Here is a 20,035-nt window from a genome sequence, read left to right as displayed (position 1 = left end):
CCGCGGGACAGATGTCGCAGAGGACGGAGACGGACAGACGCCCTTTTCCCTTCGGACCCCTGGGTGCAAGGCCGGGTTGTGAGGGCAGCGTTAAGGGACGGTGTGCGGGGAGACGATGGCTTGAGGGAGGAGAGCACACCCTCTGCAGGCTGAAACTACGGACGGGAAAACATCACCTCTCGGAGCAGGCAGAGGACTGACTCCATGGGATTTCACAGGTGCCTGGCAGGGATTTTTCATAGACTCACCGAAACGCAGGTAGAACAACTCAGCACATCCAAATCAGCAGAAAAAAGGGACGCATCTGTGGTTTATAAGCAGTTCCGCGGCACCTCCTGTGCCGGGGCCAGATCACCCCTTCCACCCAAACAAAAGAAAAGGCATATAAACAAAATAAAATAGGAATAAGCTTGCACAGAACAAAAGATTTGTTGCGCTTTCATGTCTTCAAAACATTTTCAGTTATTATGTCACTTTCTATTATTCAGGTCAAATGAAAATTATTTGTTTCAATTCTTTTTACTGTTTTGGTTTTTTTCAAAGTGGGCTTCCTTGTAATATTTTCCAGAAGAAAAACATGGAACAGATATACAAAAACATCATCTACTTGCTAATTTTTTAATAGATCAAAATAGATTTTAAACACTTGCCACGAGGCTTCCATCACTGTAAATAACTACAGAACTACAAATTAAGCATAAAACTAATTAAACAAACACCGAGTAGCTAAAGTGTGTCCACAGAAAAGATGAATATAATTATAGCTCAGCAATTTGAGAAGAGAATATTTTGAATAAGTAGGTAATTAAGTTAAGAGAGGCCTAAAGAAAGATTTCACACTCACATTCATATGCTGAAGCAGTTTAAAAATAGAGAGCAAGAACTGCCTGACTTCACCTTTTAATTTTAGCTGGGTGATGAGCTGGTCCCAAAGACAGAAAGGCACAGCAGGATTTTTTCTCAGCAAAGTGCCCTTCGTATTTTTATGCGAAGGAAATGCAGTATGTTCTATTAATATCCTGCTGTAGCCCTAGATAAGTCTAGGCACCCTTTCAATCAGGAAGAAGTTCTGGTTTGTTTCTTCAAATCACTGGTACTCTCAAAGACATATACACAAGTTGGAGAACCTCCCGACTGCCCCAGCCACTTCACAGGTAAACATCATCCACGCAGGAAAAGACACTTATTTAGTGTATTGGGTTTAGTTTTCCCATCAGTCACCTCTTGCAACTACTAAAGCCATACGTATGCTACTTTTTCTCTCATGAGGAGGGAAAAGCAAACAACTGAGTTTGCACCTTGAGATAAGTTTAACTTCATTCTCATTTTAATTAATAGCTGGAAAAGAAAACATTGATACAACTAGACCAAGACTGCATTGCAGAAAGTTGGGGAAAAAAATAAAAGTTGTTTGACTTAATGCCAGCATAATGCGTAGGCTCTCCCAAAGAAGCCGGAGACAAGTACGTAGGCTTTTCCCCACATAAAGAAAGATAGATTCTTCTTCTGGGTATGGCTCCCAACCCATAGCAGGTCCTGGCCCATCGAACACTGCTTCAGTCTGGCAAATTCTCGCAGCGGGGCAGGGCTGAAACCCCTCCTGGTCAATAGTGTCACATGGAGAACTTTTCTGTCCTTCAGGGAATGGTGGAAACAGAGGATAACCACCATGCAGATTATTTTCTCAACATATTCTTCCCAAAGTGTCAGCTATCCAAGTGAAGGTCAGATTCTCCCCCAAATCCTCAACTGTCTCAAAAGCACCTTTTTAACTAAGACTAATTTTCTTTGATAGATGGTAATGGTTAAAAACTAGGCAGGAGTCTGAATTAACCCTGTAGTGAAAACAAGCCTGCTAAACTGCTCCCCTCATCTTCTACAGTTGCATTCCCTTACTTTTATTTTAGAGCAACAATCAGCAGTAAGACTCTAGATTCATCTGCCCCCTCTTATGTTTGGCCTTTAATTATGGATTCATCTTATGCTCCACCTGTAAATTTCTTACATGTGTAAGTACTGGTCACTAATTCACTCCAGCTACTTCTGTGAATAAGCATTTGCAAATTTTACTTGCCAGGGAGATGAAATGCGACTTAGTGGAAGTTTGCATTAATATCCTGCTGGTCAGCAATTAGTAGGCGAGGATGTCCTGCCATCCTTATCTATAGGCCACTATCTTAGCGAACTGTTTCCCCAAAAGTGTAGGAGGTCCATACTGTCCTCTTAGTGACCTGCTTCCCGTCCATTCAGTTCTTGAGGAAATAAAGCAGAGCACAACACTTAATGCAGGTGAACCTAGGAAGATGTGTATAGTTTGCTTACGCTCATACAACTGCTATCTTTTGGTTTTAATCTTAACACCATTTTGCATTTTTAATTACTATATTTTTTCCCACAATCCTACCCAACCCCAATTCATGTTAGAAGTTGTGTATTTTTCCACAAACTTTTTTCCATTATGATACACAGATGAAGGGCATCGTCTTTTCTTCCAGCTGAAGCATGCTCTGCATTTCATTTGTACACATGTAATTAGAGCTCATTTACTCTTATCACTCCTAGCATTTCTAGTTTAAGTGTCAGATACCAAAACTGGCCCAGGCATCAACAGCACTCTATTCCCACGACAGGAATGCCATCTTCCACTTGACTTCTTGCATCAAATGCAGTTAAAGCACTTGAAACTAAGGACTAAAGAGATGACCAATTCCATTTCTTTTACTGGAGATCCCTCTATTTTAAGAGATGCCTCCTTACAAGAAGGTTGTCTGCTGGTATTTTTACCTTCTACCGCTTAAGTTCAACACAAAGTTTGTAGGGCAAGATCATCACTCACTGTATCGCTATTTATAGTTACTTACTCTGTCTTTATCCTAACAAGACCCTAATCAACAAAGCTTCTGATCCTTCTAAATTAAAACGTTACCATGAAGGAACTTTTGTTTGAAGGAGCTTTTAATGTGAATGAAATTTCTGCTTTTCTTGCTCTAAAAAAAAAAAAATAAAAATTTGAAAATTCAATTAAAAGACCACCACCAATTCTTCTTCCTTTTCTTTTCATAAACAGTTCAGATAATGCTTCTCTATCACCTCCTGTGTAAAGAAATAATTCATGGGTTATAGGTATGCGAGGCTGGTTTTATGTAGTGGAGGATAAAGAGGATAAAGATTCCCTCTTCTAGAAAGGGAAAGAATATTTCTTTGGAAGAGTTTACCATGCAGACACCCGCCCTCCTTCTACACAGTCCCCTTGTCCCTTCAGCAAGGTAATACACCAGCCTCCACCAAGTGGCAACTACATCCTTGGCAAAGCAGTTCAGACACAAAACATTCATTAATTGCTCAAACAAGCAGCCAAGTATGAGTCTGCTTCCAGAGCCCATCCAACAGGATCCAGATCCAGGGGGACGATAGGAACCTCTCCTCTGGCTTTATCAGGCTGCCCGCTGGGACCCTACTATATAAGAAGCGTTCTCCAGGGCTTATCAAAGGTGCAACGTCATCGCTATAGCGCTGGTTTTGCTGCGTGCATGGAGAGCAATGAGCCTAACGGGGATGTGGTCTCGAAGCCAGGCTTCCAGCTGCTCCAGCAACATCATCACCATCAAACCCTGGCACCCGAAAGAACCGCCTGCTGCTCTCACCGCTGGCACCCAGGCAGTTCTGTTCCTACTGTAGCGGTCACTCCTAAAAGCTGGTCACTCTGCCAGCTTCGCTAGAGAAAAATAAGTACAATCACTTCAGGGAATTTAAATTGAGAGCTGCCTCTCTGTCTCACAGAGTTATATACAACTCTGCCACATTTAAGCTTGAAGAAGCATTTTTTCTGCCTCCCTTGATGATTCTGTTATTTCTCAAGAGCAAAGGCTGGAGGTGGGAGGTGAGAAATGATGTATTCTAAGTCTCCTGGAATCACTGAAATGCCTAACCCCAGATCTGGGGTCCATTTGTCACAAGCCACATCCTTGGACAGTCTCTGCCTTGTCCACTGGGAATCAACCAGCAAGCCCTCCTTCCACACTGTGCTACTTGTACAAACTGCCAACTTGGAAGAAAAAGTAGATACAGAGCTGGTTTGCTTCTAGTGAGGTCCCCCTGGCATCCAGCTAAGAGGTAAGAAAACTAAATATAACAAACTTAAAACTACAATTATTGTAGGGGAGCTTGCCAGAGCCGCTCTGAAGCTCGTAATGGTCTGTCGGGGATTTATGGCTCAGCTGTGAAAATTTACTCACAGATAAAACTTGCCAATCAAGTCCTCGGCTTTGGAACACTGCTACCAACTTTCACGTAATACATCTTGAAATTATAGAAGCGCAAAAGCAAAACAGTAGGTTTTACTGCTTCAAAGAAGGACACACAAAAGAAAAATCTATCATACTAAACAGATCAGTAAGAAACGTGTGGGTAGTCTCTCTTCTGTGTGTTTGCGTCTTTGTGTAAAAGGGTCTTACATTCTACAGAGCAGGAGGAGGTTACAAACCGAGCAGTGCCAAGTACTGCCAAAATGCACAGTAAGAGACAGTATGTTGTACAGAAAAGGCTACAAACGGCTGTCTTGCAGTTTAGAGCAGATTACCCCCACAAATTATGCCAGCAATCCAGGAAGTAATCTTAGTTGCCGATATTTTATGTCCGTGCTGTATGGGTTAGGATAAAATGGGATCTTCATCAAATTTATAAAAGCTCCTTTGAATATAGAGGGAAATACCACAAAATTCTGTTATTTTCATGTTATTCCATTAAAATACTGCAGCAAATGTAAGAACAACAACAAAAAAAACCCCATCCTGAGAACTTACACAGAAAACAAAGCGAGCAGCCAACTTAGATGAGAGATCTAAGACCGTGCCTTTTTTCTCCCAAATGCTCAGCACAAATTGGAAGACAGCAGTGACGGCCACCAGTAAGGGCAACACTGTACAGAAGAGCTGACAGGCTCTCTGTAAACCCCTCTCCACCTCCAAATCTACAAATCCCTACAGCTAGGGAGGCTTTAACGCTCCAGAGTATTGGTTTTAAAACATGTCAGACCATTAATATGCTATTAGGAAGCACAAAAGAGCATGGATGCATACTCCTCCCTGCACAGCTCCATGCTCTCTTTTAAAAGAGAAGCTTCAATGCTGAAACACAAGGTAACTTTCTATTATTTTCTTTAGCTTCTACTGTATTAGGTCTCTCCTACCAGCAATTACTGTTCTTAACATTTCTGTGCAGGATTCCTAGTGACCTGGCAAAAAAAAAAAAACAAAACAAACAAGCAGTAAACAGTCATGAAGCCTTGCAGACTTAGATGATAGGATCTGATCCTCTAAAGCCTTACACACATAAATAATCCTCATGTGTATGCATAAGGCTTTGCAAGATCAGTCTCACAGTATATACACTACATCCAAAGAGGAATTATTTACCACTGACAAGCAACCTCGCTTGGCCATCTAACATAAATATGTAATACAGAAGAGGTGTTGCTTTACTCTACACAGATAGACTTTAACCATCTAAACGAAATGACTAAATCACTTCTAGCCCTTGCAAATTTCCATTTTACTCCCTTTTTTTGGAGGGAAATTCAATCCTTTAATACTTTGCAATGCAGAAAACCTACAAAACCTAGGTTGAACAGTAATGATCCCTTGTCTTTTAGAAGTCTGATCTACCAAAGATACACTGATGTGCGATTAACTTAAATGTTATTGTCAAATTTGAAGTAGTTAGTTAGCACTTCCTGTTTCTCCATGAGCTGGAAAAGAGAAGGTGTGTTCAAGTAATATCCAGAACAGTGCAGAAACTGCAAGAGTTGACTTGGATTCAAGTACCACGGAACTTTCTTTTGTTTACCCCACTTTACCTATGAACCTGTTTGCCCATGCTGCCAACAGAGGTACCTATAAACACCACCCCCAGTCAACCACTATTCTCCTGTATTACTTACAAACATGTTCACCTCTAGACACATCAATGACACTTTCCTAAGCGTAATGCACGTCAAGAGTAACCTGACACAAACCTCTTGGGCCATCTCAACGAGAGTCAACAGAAAGATGCTGGCAAAAGGGTAAGCCCTGCCTGTACCATGAGAAGGTGCTGCTACAGGATAGAATAGCGACCTTGAATGAAGCAGCAAATAAAGAAAAGAGCCCAATGTTTCATTGTCAGTTGGCAGGACGGTGGAAAGCTGTAGGTGACCTTACAAGAATGTGCCATGAGTGGGGCACAAATGCATGGCGCACAGCACATGGATAGCAGGGGTGTGAATGTTAAGATGTGTTAATGGAAGAGTTTGGAAGATAAGAGGAGCCTAGGGCTGAAAAAAAATCTCACCTTAGTTTGCTAATATTTCTCTCTATGGCGTCAGGAGACAAGAGTCATCTTTTCTCCAAATCCCATCCTCATTCTGAATTGTGCATAAACTCTGATAAAGAATTTTATGTGGGGGAGCAGAGGAAATCTCTGACAATCTCTGCAGTGGCATCCAGGCTGCAAACCACGCATAGCTATGCACAGCTCTGCAGGGACCGGAGCAAACTTCTTCGTACCAGAAGTTAATCTGCTCTCACTCTAGTTCCAGGCAGAGCAGAAAGCAGGGTGAAAAAAGACAGTCTAAAGCATTATACAGCATTTTGTTCTCAGTAAGTATTTTGCAATTTTATTTTACAGTTTTTAAAAAAAAACTGAGGCCAAAAAGAGAACAATAAAAGTTGGTCAAGTGTAATGCACTGTATGTGTCATCAACCTAATAAAATTACTTAGCACATCTTCCCGTAAGAGGAGAACATGTTGATCAGCAGAGATGGAAATAGCATTTCCTACTGCAGAAACAGACTGTGGTCAATTTACTGCTGCTTTTCAACTATACAATATGCAAAAGTCCATGGAAGAGTATTCATCATCTCAGTAAAGGAATGTCAGCCATCAAGCCACTTGTTGCAGAGGTACTTAAAAGTCTATTTCTTAAAACAAAGATTCAAATGTAAGTAAAAATGCGAGAGCAACTCCTGCACATTTCCAAAGAAGTGGCCCTAGCTCACAGACACCATCAACTCACACATCTCCCCGCCTCCAGGAAAAAAGCCACGAAGTGTAAAACTGTAGATTTTGACACTATCAACATTTTACACTGCCTGAATTCTAACACTCCGCAGCTACTGTACAGAAAATCACAAGATTTATGGCAAGTTGAGGAGGAAAGCTAAGACTAGATAACATCAGATGCTTTTGGTATCTCAAAAGCCAGTAAGCCAGGGAGGGGACCAGGTGATCAGAAATCAGCCAGGGAACTTGCTCATAACCTGCCCACAATACCATTTTCTCCGTCCATCCTGGCCAGCAGAAGACATTACTCAAGGGAACAGGAGTTAAACACTTCCTTATCCTCTCCCTGTCTTTTCCTAGGAAGAAGTTTATCCACAAGTGATGAACCAGAATATTCTCCCATCCTTCTTAAAGCAGCCACCATCATTAACATTTCATCTAACACAGATTTTAGAGTTAAGACCACACAGGAGATGGACTACATTTCACAACCAGTATAGCTGCAGATTCCCATCACCCCCAGAGTCAGGCAGAGCTCACGGCATCTTTGGAGCATTCTGAAAAGGCTGGTGAGACACCTGCACATCTTTAAACAACAGGGATGATGGAGGACAAATCAGAACAGCATCATGTAGCTCAACAGCCACACAGTGCAACTCCACCCCAGTCCCGCTTGCTGCCTGTTCAGCTCATCTCCCAACACGGGCATGCAGAAAACTAGCAACAAATCCATCTTCCTTGTAGTTCCCCAGATGCACGGGGTAAATACGCAGCTTGTGGTACAATTAATATCAGTTAAACTCACATTTCACAAGTCTGCACACACACAAATGTAGTAAGGCTGCAACAAAATAATTGCCTGCACGCTCATAAATACCGATACGTTAAGAAAAGAAGCCTTTGCCCCCTTCCTGCAACAGAATACCCAATGCTTTTATTTGGCATTTTTTTCTAAATAGGCAAGAGGCATTTGTAAAACCGGCTAGGCTTGAGTTGTCAGAACGGGACAGATATTAAATGTTTCTAAAACCCAAAGGGGCAGGTTTTCGGGTTTCACCCAGTGCGTCTAGTGACAGCTTCACTGTGACGGGTCATTAGTGTGACAAAGAGAAAGCAGCTGGACATAGAGGGGCAGAGGCTAACAGAGCGATTACATCCTTAAATCAACTATAAAATGTTACAAAGGATGACAAGGGGGAAAAAGGGGGGGAGTATATTCAGGGGAATAAAGTCAGTCTGATAAAGTGTCTAGCTGCAAATCAGATCAAAGAAGTTTGTTTAAATAAAAAAAATTAATCAAGACAGCTTACTCTTCAGAAAAAGCAGATTCTATTTGAAGGACTATTTTAAAGTGACCAAAATTATTATTTCATGCAAACAATCCATTATTGACCCTCCTAAATAAATTTCTGCAGTCCTTTATGAAGTGTAAATATATCTTTGAAGATCTAGTTCCTCCCATTTTGACAGCCCCCAGAAAGAATCAGAACTAAAAGGTATTGGACTTTTCACCCATCTCCATTTTCCTTTCCTTCAAATGGGGTCAGAAAGATTTAGCACCACAGTGTAGCAGTAGCTCAGCAGGTCACACATAACTACTCAGTTAGGTGCACGCAGCTTTGAATGGACAAGGGCTGAATTAACAGGAAAACCAAAAGGACACATTTCCCAGTCTTCCCATTGATGGGAACAGTAGTATTAAATTTCCAATAAAAGAGCAACATCCAGGCAACTTAATTTCAGTAAAGACGACTCCATTGCCAGGTGTTGTGGTCCAAAACCCACTTAGTGCATTGCCTCTTATAAAGTACGTATTATTTAACTTTTTACTCAAGTTGCTATCACTGCTGTTATCTCTCTCTCCACTAAAATATGTGACAGAATTTTGACATTTCTGGGCAACTACTGATAACTGATAATACAAGCCAGATTACATGGAGATGTTTGCATGCAAGGCATTCCTTCTAAATTCTTTTTTCTGACCCCTTTCCACTTTGTACCTCTGTGCTCTCTCTTCAAGCCTTAAATTCAATTTTATTGTGCTCTTCTCCCAGTAAGCTGTTGGGTTTTAAATGAGAGTTTGAAAAAAAACTAAAGAGAAAAAGACTCTAACAAACACAATCACAAAAGATTTCAAGACAAAGAAACCCAAACTTTCATTCATTTTTGTTTAAAACAGAGAACATCTGTATGATTAATTAATCTTTAAGCTTTGGGTCACACCTGACATACAGGAGGGGTCATTGGTTTCCATAAAAAAAAAAAATAAAAAAAGGTTTTTTAAATTAGAAATGTTAAGAAAAGGAAATGTTAAGAGAAAAGAGAAATTTTCATTCCCTGACTTGAAGGTAATTATCATCACTGATGCTACTTTTTGTAAGCAACTAAACTTAAAAGTGAAGCACCCCCCAGGTGTCCCTGCCCCTGCCCCCCCATGCACACACACATTTGGCACACACATTTTAAGTTCCGATTTTAATGTCAGGTGAGGTCTAAGAAGAGTCTCAAAAATTACACAGCAAGGAGCCAGACAATTCCAAGAAAACTGAGGTTCCCTTGCTGTGTGTTTCATAACATACAGAGACGCGGAACGGGAAACACAAGGAGGAGTTTGATAACGCGGGTTTAGTTCCCACATTCTCTGGCCAGTCCCCCACCATGCAGTTTGCTTTTTCAGCTCCTGTCCCTTGTTTTGGTAAAGCTTCTCAGCTAAGACAGCTCCAGCACTTTCTGTTTTGTTTTCATCCCGTTTCAGGGCTGTTACAGTTGTTACAGCACAAACTCCCTGAGTTTTCAGGGCTCTGTCCAGTAGGGAAGCAACTCAGATTCTGGAGATGGACTTTGAAAGGCAAATAAATATAGAAAGCCTGGATCAGTAACAGTAAGAAGAGAAACAGTAAAACCAGTGTTTCTCCTAATGTCCCCTTGTTAAGTATCAGTTTAGCCTTTGCCATATACGCCAAACTATTTGCCATGACTAATGTATATAATGGGAGTACATTTCATATTTTATCTCTCCTGAGAGACCTTGAGTTGGGAAAAAAAAAAGAAAGAAAAAAGAAAAAGAAAATCCCACACTTTACACAAAACAAACACACAAGGAAGCAAATAAAAAAGCACATGCTTAACTTAACGGGTTTAAGTTTTTAAAAAAAATAAGTTGGAGGTTCTTTTTCCCAACAAGCGTCCTCCTCACTGCTATAGGAAATAAAGGACTCAAAGCATTCAGCACCAGCCTGCTTACTCCTGTCTGCGCCCAGAACTGGCACAAACTGATGACGACTCGGGCGCAGATGTTGGAAATTCCATCTTCCTTCCAGAGGAGCTCAAAATCTCCAGGGCACAACCCCTTAGAAAAAAAAAATATTAACTTTGGTTTTTTCCCCCATTGTTTTAAGACATCTTTATTCAATTTGTAAAACAAACGTATATTCCTGTAGTGACACAGGGAGTTAAAAACTCCGTCATTTCCACCGGACAGATATTACCCATGACAAATCATTAGAACCAAAAGCATGCAACCAGCCATTAAAACACACAAAGAGATTGCGTTTCAATACAATTAGGTCTCCTATAATTACGGAGTTTACTTGCGGCATGTTTTAAGCAAGAACTCTCACAGAAGGCACTCTTCATGCAACATCTTTATAGTTAGCCCACAGCCACCACTCAGTCCTTTCTCTCAGTTATTTCCAGCTAGTTGCTCCATCAGACTGCAATGAATCACACACCTGGAATTATTAATAGGAGTCTCCACTTTCTCATGCTGCTTAGGCACTTCAGTCAATCTAACAGCAGGTGCCAAAATCTGTCACACACTGAGCTGTCACCTAAAAATTACATTTTGCAATGTAACTGCAAATTAGAAACAAAAATCTTCCCATAAAAGGAGACTTACCGAAAGAGGGGGAAACCCCCCCCAACCAGCAGTTCCAAAACGCATTAAAACCTTTCTGTGCAGAATAGGTATTTGAGGGCTTTTCGGAGATTTCCCATATGTGTTTCACTTGCTGGGACTACAGCCCCTACCCTGCATTTCCACTCCTTCCACACAACCCTAGTAGAAACCAGTTATGAACACTAACCAACACCATTACAACTGTCCTTCTCCTTCTTCTCGGTCTTCCACTTTATTTCGTATGCAAGCGTATGTTTTTGTAAGTCATCCTCCGTAGTGTGTAAATTCAGGTTTCCCTTCCCCACCGGCTTTTCGTTCTCTGCTCTACAACTTAAGGGCTTTGACTGTAATAAGACTTTTACTTTTGGAAAATAAGAAGTATTTTCCCATCCAACATCACAACAACCTGCATAGATAGAAAGCTTTAACTGCTCTGTAAATCTTATGATTGGACCTTTATTATCAACTGAAATGACGTTGTCACTTGGGGGAAAAATACAACATGTAGGCAGCATATTTCAATTTGTATCTTACTGTATTCGGGTACTATCAGCAAGGAATTTCAAACTAGGGATTCAGTTATATTTTAACATTAAAATTACATTATAAATGTTAAAGCAGAGAGGCACTTAAAGAATATGGTACATGCTACCTGCATCGCACAAGTTCACCCAGTGTAGCTGCTACCAAAAACATTTCAGATCTCCAGTTTCGCTAATTTTAATCTTTGTTCAGTGCTCAGTGTTCACAGTGAAAGTCTACCAGCTGCCCATATAGGCAATAATTTTTTTTTAAATTATATTGGTCTTCAACTAACATCTCTAAAAATTTCTAATAAAAGTACTGGGGGAAAGGAAGAAGGAATTCAGAGAGTTTTTTAAGTTTAAACAGTATAATGAAAAATAGAAGTGTTGAAACAGGGAGATCCAGTTAAACACCACGCAACATTCTGACCTACACGGCTCTGAATTAGCATTCTGCAACTGCACACTTGTTTACTGCAGCTTGCAAAGCAAAAAGACAGCAATTGTTAAAAAAAAAAGAGAGAGTGAAGAAAATCAAAATGCTCGGGAAAAGAGGTCAATGTTTTCCTTCCCAGTAATGCCACAACTTCATTTTGTAGAAGAATCACTGCTTTCCGTTCCATCCGCTTTTGCCAGTCGTAATACCTGTTCTAACATATTAGAAATAAATTCAGAAGAGCAATTTAAGGTATTCCCTAACATCTCCCTTCCTAACAATCACTGAATATCCAATTCAGATTATAAAACAGCAAGTTATTATCCATAAAGCAAAATATAATTTGCCTGCATTTCCAATTAAATGCAGGGTGGAGATTTATTACTTATCAGGTAAACACAGAGGCGCACACCAAATTATGCCATGTGGTTACAAAACCATACGATCAAGTTGCAAGACCTTAGATGGAGATGGTCGATGTTTGCCATTCTGCGTCACATTACCATGACAAAGAATGGTCAGAACATAGCACCTCTCTCAAATCTTTCCACTAAAGATAGGCTCGAAAGGAAACCATTTCAAGTTTTCCTACCTATAACTTGCTAGCAGGCATGACCAGCGAAAACGCGATGCCTTTGTACGTAACGTGTGCCGCATTAGAAATACAATCACGAAGCAGCATCGACAGCTTCACCTATCTGACTCGCAAAAGACATCCACATAAAGTCTTGATAATGTGAAGAAATAAGGGCCATCTTCAGAGATCGTGGTTAAAAATTTAAGACTGGTTTTGAGTAAGTGTAAATTACCTTCTAGTTGCACAAGTATTCATGTGTAGCACTGCTGCTGCCCAGTGGACTTAGGAAGTGACCCTTAACGTTTCAGTTTCAATGCAAACTCCCACGTCTGTATTTCCAATTAGGAATAAAAATATGGGTAACAAGAACCGTTAACGTTTTCACGATTAAGTTACAAGATGTGATTTAAAAGCAAACAGTCAAAAAGAAAACCAAGCATCAAGAAATTTATGGGCCACACTCCCCAGCAACTTTTAACAGTCCAGTTTCATACATACTTATAAACAATAACACGATTCCCAACTTAAAGTAACGTTCATACTCCAAGTGTGCTGAACGTTAAAGCGTACACGCGCGTATATATTTATATACGCGAACGTATGTATTTTGCAAACGCAAGCGAGAGGATTGAAATCGCCTCCTCCGTTAGTGCCATGGTTGGGTTTTGTTGACAAACTGATAAAGGAGATGCCTGAGCCAGCGCCTTTCATAACCGGGTCGCGGCAGGAAAGCAGCGCAAGCCCAGCGGCGAGGCCGCCGCAGCTCCACAGTGCTTTGTCATACTCGCGCTTCGCTTGGCGGCCAAACACAGGCTCAGGCCAGTTGGTGGCCTGGGACATAACGTCAAGAGCGCTTCTCAACCTACGCCGCTGCCCAGCACCCCGCTCGCCAACTCGAGCAGTGAATCTTAAAGTACTAGAAGGCAGTTCTAACGGCTCCGTAACAGGGCCTTCGTCAGTAGATTTACCGCTCTGTTAAAAGCCCCCATCTCTTTCAACACGTTACAACTCGGGAACAATCAGATACGGTGCGTGCAAGCATCCTGAATCGGCACAGATCAACTTAAGCGTTACTCGTGCTTCGCGTACGAACTACGCTTCTCTTCGACCTTCTCCTTCAGCCGGAGAAGTACCGCTCGCACCACTGCGTCTGCACAAGGACTTTCCCCCCTCTCTTTCCGGGCGCAAAACCTACCCTCGCCCTCACTAATAAACCTTCCGCGCCCGCACAGGTTACTTTTTCCGCGACAGTTTTGCGGGGATGCGCCCGCCTCTAGCACGGACGACCCCCCTCGCCCCGGGCCTGCCGAGACCCGCCACGGCGGCGGCCACGGCGAGGCGAAGGGGCCGTTTCCCCACCGAGCTGCCGGGCGGCGGCGGCGGACCCCCGCCCGGAGGAGACGCGGTGGCGGGGCGAGCCCTCGGATAAACCGACTCCTCGGGCGGCAAAGTCCCGCAGGGCAGCGGGACGGGGGCCGGTCTTTAGGGGGATACGCGCCCCGCATCCGTGGGGACGGCGGAGGCGAGGCTCAGCCCCGCGGGGCACCGCTCCTCCGGGGCCGGGGCCGGGGCCGGGCCGACCCTCCGCCCGGCCGGCTGTCAGTCTGGGCGCGGGGGAGGGCGGGGGGGGGGGGGCACTGCCGGCGGGGAAGGGAGAAGCGACCGGCGGAACGCGGGGCGGCTCTTACTTGTGGAGGAGCTGGGGCAGGCTGGGCGGCGGCATCCCTCGGCCGGGGCCCCGGCTGGGGGCCCCGCTGCGGGCATCGCTCTCCGGCGGGTCAGCGCCGCGGGGGGCCGGGTCCTGGCTCATGGCAGCGGCGGGGACCATGCGGGGAGGCCCCCTGCGGCGGGAGGGCGCGGGTGGCCGAGCAGCCCCTCGGCGGCGGGAGGGAGAGGAGAAGAGAAGGAGGGGGGGGGCAGAGGACCGGCCCTGCAGGCAACCGCGCTCCCCCCCCCGGCCGGGCTGGCGACGGCGGGACGGGCAGCCCCCTGCGGCTGCTGCCGCCGCGGCTGAGCCCGCCCTGCGGGAGCGCTGCCGCTACCGGCCGGGGGCGGCCGGCGCCGCACGGGAGCCTCGGCGGCGCTGGAGGGGCGGGCGGCGCCCCCGGCCCTGCCCGGCCCGGCCCCCCCCCGCGGGCCGCGCCCGCTCCCGCCGGCCCCACCTGGGCGCCGGGCCCGCTCCCTCCCTCCGCCCGCACCTGCCCGGCGGGACGGACCCCGGGGCAGGGCGGCCGGGCTGTACCTGGCTGCGGTTGGGGAAGAAGGGGCAGCGGGGCCAAGAGCGAGCGGCACCCGGCTGTGCTTTACGAACATCAAATCTTTCTCCTGCCCCAGGGCAGGGGGGGGGAAGCGTGCGTATTGTTTTAATCCCTCGCCAGTAGCACCTCCGCAGAAATGTTACTAGTCGTTTATCAGACACAGTTGATGCAAAACGGGAGAGGAGTACGCCCCAGCCAACAATAGAAACCTTCTCGAGTAACAGAGTCAGCCCTAAAGCAAACCCCCAGTCCGGGCCCAAGCAAAGAACCTGCTTTTAATAAAGGATCGTCAATCCCGGGCTTCCCCCCTTCCAAATACACACACTAGCGGGATCGAGACCTACCCAGCAAAGCTTTACCCGCTGCTGTAACAACACAGGATTAAGGACTGGGATTGCCACACAATGATACGGTGTGACAAAAGGTTTCACCTGCACCTATTTAGGGAGGACATTTCAGAGGACCGAAGGAGCAGACATTGCGCTGCTCATACCAAATAACACTGGAAACGTTCCTTCCAGCTCTTCTTGCTTCCTCTGTAACGTGCTCTGTCCATTAGAGAGGGCTGAGTCAAAGACCATTCCAATACTTGCTCCTGCGCTGCCTCGGTAAACCATGCACCCCCCCAACACACACACATACTCGCTTACAGACGCACCGAGGAAAGCAGAAACATCCTGGCTTCTTTGAAAAATTAATCCTAGTTTAGGAGAAAGATTAATTTTGGAGGGAATCAGGTTCTCCTCCCCTCTGCACCTGGCATAGTCATTTACAAGTATGTAGCCTTGTAAATGCGTACAAAATACTACCACCAGTAACTGGAAAATCTTAAGTTATTTGCATTTATCACGTACTTTGCACTTTGCAGATGGAGAGCACTAACCAGGTGCAGGGCAGTGGAGAATCCGGCCATATTTTGGTTGCACAGTTACTTAGTAGCAACATAACACCAACAGCACCTTCTACAAATGAATGGCAATCAGTACTTGTTTAGACACATCAACTTACACACTCTATATTCTGAGAAATACAAACAACAGAACTTCACATCTTTTCCCCCAAAGAAGAAAATTTTGCAATATTTTTTGTTTTCTGGCTCAGCGAGGGCCATGGAGTGGTCAGCGGCGTGTAGCTAATAGATGGCTGATCTTCCAGCAAGGGAAAGGTAAGATCTGGCAGACAGGTGAAGCAACGTGTGGAAACAAGAAGTTTAACATGCAGTGCTATCTTTGCCTGAGGTTTAAAGTGAGTCTCAGGTGTCTACTAATCATCCACACAAAGAGCGACTTTGTGTGAATTTCCTTCTTGTTAAAGCAGCAGAGAAAGCCCTTGAGAGACCCAGCGACAGCCGCTTTCTGCTGCCTGTAATTATTTGAGGAAGTGAAAGATGGTGACTCATGGCTCAGAGGGCAGCAGGAGCACAGCTATGACACTAATGCATGGCCCTGGATTAGAAGGTGGATAGTCACAAGAACGTGTTACTTCGCACAGACAGTTACATTACATCACTTGTAAAAATGGATCAAGTGTGTTTTACTAGGCACTACTATTTCTGCATTTAATACATACAGCGTACAACTTGGCATTCAGATTCAGCATGGGGTCTTAAAACTCTGCAAAGATTTTCTCCGTTCACTCTCTTCAAAGCCACGGTCCTCATCCCCACGTCTGCATTTTGTCAAGGTTTTTTCTCTTTTTCTTTCATACCACGGTGTTTGGCTTGGCACGATCTGGTGTGGCAGGAGCACTGTCCCCTCACCTCCAGGCAGTCCCTGCCTTACCAGAACACACTAGCACAAGGCTCACTCAGATGCCAAGGTGTTTCACTTGTTGTCCTCCATGGAAATAAATGGGTGGGTGTATCACTGCTTGTGAACAAGCACAGACTGGCTAAGGTTCATGGACTCTCTTACTCAAGAAATCAACAAAAACAGGTTTCTGTCCGAGCCTTACAGTATTTCTGGCGTGCTGCCACAAGAGAGGAAGAACAGTAGGTGGGCCAAACAACACAGTTTTAGGGTCTGGATCTTGCAGTAGAACTGAATGAGTGCGGACTGCTATACAAGTTCCTGTTCTCCTAATATGGAATGTGGTTACTTATGCACATGGAAAAAATCACATCTGTAGGTTTCTTCCCTTGTGTAAAATTTTGTGTTAGTGTAACTGCCAGCTAATGGTGATTCTGGCAATGATCTTGGCAAAACAGTGACTTTCCTGTTGCTGATGTCCAATTTATTCAATATCTATGATTTTAGATTAAAACTGTTGATTTTTATAAAGTATTTATGCCATGGGTGTTAATGAGCACTCATGCAAAAAACACTCCTAGAGAATAATTCCAGCTGACATTAATATGCTTACTGCATCTCCAAATATGATTAAAAACAACCCCCACCTTTTACAATGCCTTTTTTGGTTTTTCAGTTGTAGGAGTCTGCATGCTAAAACTGAAACCCTGATCTAACCGCTGTTCTAACTTGCATGAGTATAAATCAGAAGCTGCTCTCTGGTATACGTGAACTCACGCCAGAATATTTAATTTTTAGGAGGGTAGACTGACAAAGTCACAGGCAGAACCCAGGAAAAAGAAAGGGACCGTAAAGTAGAAAAGTGATGGAACCAGGCACACACAGGATACCATGTCCCCAAATAGTTCAGCATCAAATAACAAAAATAGCTATAACTTCATTGCTTTAAGAGCTCAATTAACCATAGTTACACAGTAGCAGGGAAACGCATCTAAGAATAAAAGATTATATCAAGTCAATACGCCTATTAGTCCGACTAAGACCTTTCTTTGGTTCGTGCCTAAACCTGTCTGTTTCTCCGTGACCTGAAATTTAATCTTTTGTGAATTCAGTACCCTAAATGTAATCCTCTGTGAAATTAATATATAATCAATCTTCCATTATCAGGGGAAACAGGGGGTGAAAAAACTGAAAGACAGAAAACCTAGATAATACAAGTATTTCTGGGCCAGGGTTGGATTGTTCATAAGCGTTGTGCCCTAGCATAAACATCCTGCTCAGTTAAGCTGCGAAGTGCAGAACCAGTTTAGGTACCACTGTGTGTGTAACATGGCTTATTCTCAAATTGGGTAAGGAACCCAGAAATAATGGAGAATAAACTCTGGGGTTTTTTTTACTGTTACTACAGTGCACAGGAATTTTAATTAATGTTTATGAAGTGTGATCTAGGTAGTGACCTAGACAGTGTTGCGATAGTTCTGCAAGCAGCAATAAAATGGTCGCTAAAATACAAAAATAATTTCATTAAGAGTAAGATGTCAGCTCTTAAATAGGACTGAATTAACATAAGTATCCTGTTGCAGGAATAAAAGACTTCATCTAGGAAGAATGGCAACATCATACTCCTTAACACACTGTGGAGGGAGGCAGGAAAGCACTCTCTTTCTCGACTCCCAAAACTAATGAAGGAAAATACCTACAAAGTCCAGAAAAAGGATGAAAAACACTTCAGGTCTGGCAGATTATGATTATTGACACATCAGCTTTTCCCAGGTTATGCTGAACGCTGTTTCTGGAGCTTGCTCTACATGTTTGCTTGTTGTTCTCTCCAATTGTTGTTTGGATAGAGAAGCTGAAGACTGAAGCAGAAATTTCCAGTGCTTGGGTATATGAAATCTGCCTTCTGGGTAAGTCTCTATTCACTTCTATGAGCTTTTGCTATCAGCTTTTCCTGAAAAATATTTCAGTCGGCACCACTTTTCACTTAGCTCGGTTTTGGTGATTTTCTTTTCACTGGATGTGAATGGAAACAAATGGCCACAACTGGTAGGTTCTTTTGCAGTTATTCTTACTTTGCTTTTTCCTGCACCTGCGCAGGCTCTGCTGCCCATGACTACATGTCAGTGGAATGGTGATGTTCAGAAATACTCAGGGTACATTTACAAAGGACCAGGTAAAATTTAGCTCAGGGCCAAAGCAAACAAAAAAAAAAACCACCAAAAAGCAAACAAAAAGAATTGTCTGACAGTTGAAAGTACCAGAAAGTTTCCTAATGGTTTGAAAGGATAATGCAGGGGAGATCTAGTGCTTTAAAAGTATTTGGCTATAGAGCTGATGTTTTTATAGGGGAACAGCATCACCTGAGGAATTTGACCAAACACATTAGGTTGGAAGCAGAATAATCATCCCATGAACAATCAGAAAATGGAGCTTATGAATGACACACCAAGAAAGACAGCCTTGTTGCAGATCTGCAAAAGGAGAAAGACAAAACTCAGGAGCTGGACTGACCGCTGCAGTGATGATCATGTGCCTTCAAGATTCAAGCAGATCAGGATGCAAAGGATAACCTTTGGAGACAAGCTAGCAGACACTCAACCATGGATAGCTGAGACTTTCAAATATGCCAGGGCATCCAGCTAATGAAAGGCAAATAGGGCAAAATTTTAGTCCTGATGCAGAACAATGCAGAATAAATTAATGTTGTCCTTTTGCATTTACTGTGAAAAGCTGTACACCCCCTCAGCACCTCAAGCCGGTGACAGTATAATCCTCAATTCACATATTGTAAATTTAGAAAAGATTGGAATGTGCAACTGATCATACCTAGGATGTTTACACATGCTGTTTGATCCCAAAATACTGGCTTATGTCATTAATGGCTTGTGTCATGCTCCTTTCTAGCTTCAGAAATGGCAAATGTTTACCATTTTAACTACATTAGCCAACCGCTTAAAGAAAAGCAAAAAAGGAATCAAAGAAAGCATGATGGACACAGTAAAAAATGAATGTTAAATTACTCTGAGGAACAACTGTGCTTTTGAAAAAAACCTTGATGTTACTTTTGGCTCTTGAGATAACCAAAACATGCATGTTAATAACCCAACTTATCTTTCCGTGCCTTCACTATTACATACTTCAATTCATATCATGGCATAACTGGTCTGTTTCCAGTCATCCTCACTTCTAGTTCTCATCCATCATGACCCCAGAAGCACAAGAGAATTTACAATAATTGCTTATTTATTTGTTTACCCCACCCCTTCCTAATGTATGTGTGCTTCTATCAGGGACTTTTTCCTCTCATCCCCAAAGCTGTGGCTAATAACTAGTACCACTTTCCTATTAGTGAATATAGCCATAATTAACATATTTAGTACAGATTTTACTTCAGTCATTTTTAATTTTTAAGCATATTAAATTAGAAATAATATCCAGCCCTTAAAAAGCTTGATTTTGCAAGCCTTTAAATATTAATTCTTCTTTATGTGCATGCAAGTTATATGGATATATGCATAGCTGGAGGCAAAGTCTAAACCTTACTGTTTTCTTTCCC

At 43.3% G+C, this 20,035-nt stretch overlaps 1 protein-coding gene and 1 long non-coding RNA gene across 7 annotated transcripts in view; both read right to left on the bottom strand.

The window, feature by feature from the left end:
- The window catches only part of RBM20 (RNA binding motif protein 20), a 108,910-nt gene extending 94,389 nt beyond the window's left edge, over nucleotides 1-14,521 (bottom strand). For 3 of the 6 annotated variants that reach the window (XM_075026361.1, XM_075026359.1, XM_075026363.1), the window contains exon 1: nucleotides 14,162-14,517. In XM_075026361.1, the coding sequence (XP_074882462.1) occupies nucleotides 14,162-14,301 (140 nt within the window). In that variant the 5' untranslated portion in view covers nucleotides 14,302-14,517. Of the gene's footprint in view, nucleotides 1-14,161 lie in introns of all 6 variants that reach the window. The other 3 variants (XM_075026364.1, XM_075026360.1, XM_075026362.1) reach the window with 3 other exon arrangements.
- LOC142030349 (uncharacterized) lies at nucleotides 9,108-11,601 on the bottom strand. Its single transcript, XR_012650157.1, has 4 exons — nucleotides 11,124-11,601; nucleotides 10,770-10,868; nucleotides 10,283-10,387; nucleotides 9,108-9,877 (listed from the first exon to the last, which is right to left on the bottom strand). It is a non-coding gene; the product is annotated as an uncharacterized LOC142030349 (long non-coding RNA).
- Nucleotides 14,522-20,035: the final 5,514 nt, after the last annotated feature.

The sequence above is a fragment of the Buteo buteo genome, chromosome 4, assembly GCF_964188355.1.
Source record: "Buteo buteo chromosome 4, bButBut1.hap1.1, whole genome shotgun sequence".
Taxonomy (NCBI): domain Eukaryota; kingdom Metazoa; phylum Chordata; class Aves; order Accipitriformes; family Accipitridae; genus Buteo; species Buteo buteo.
The sequence above is the reverse complement of the archived record's forward strand: the minus strand, read 5'-3'. Positions and strand labels throughout refer to the sequence as shown.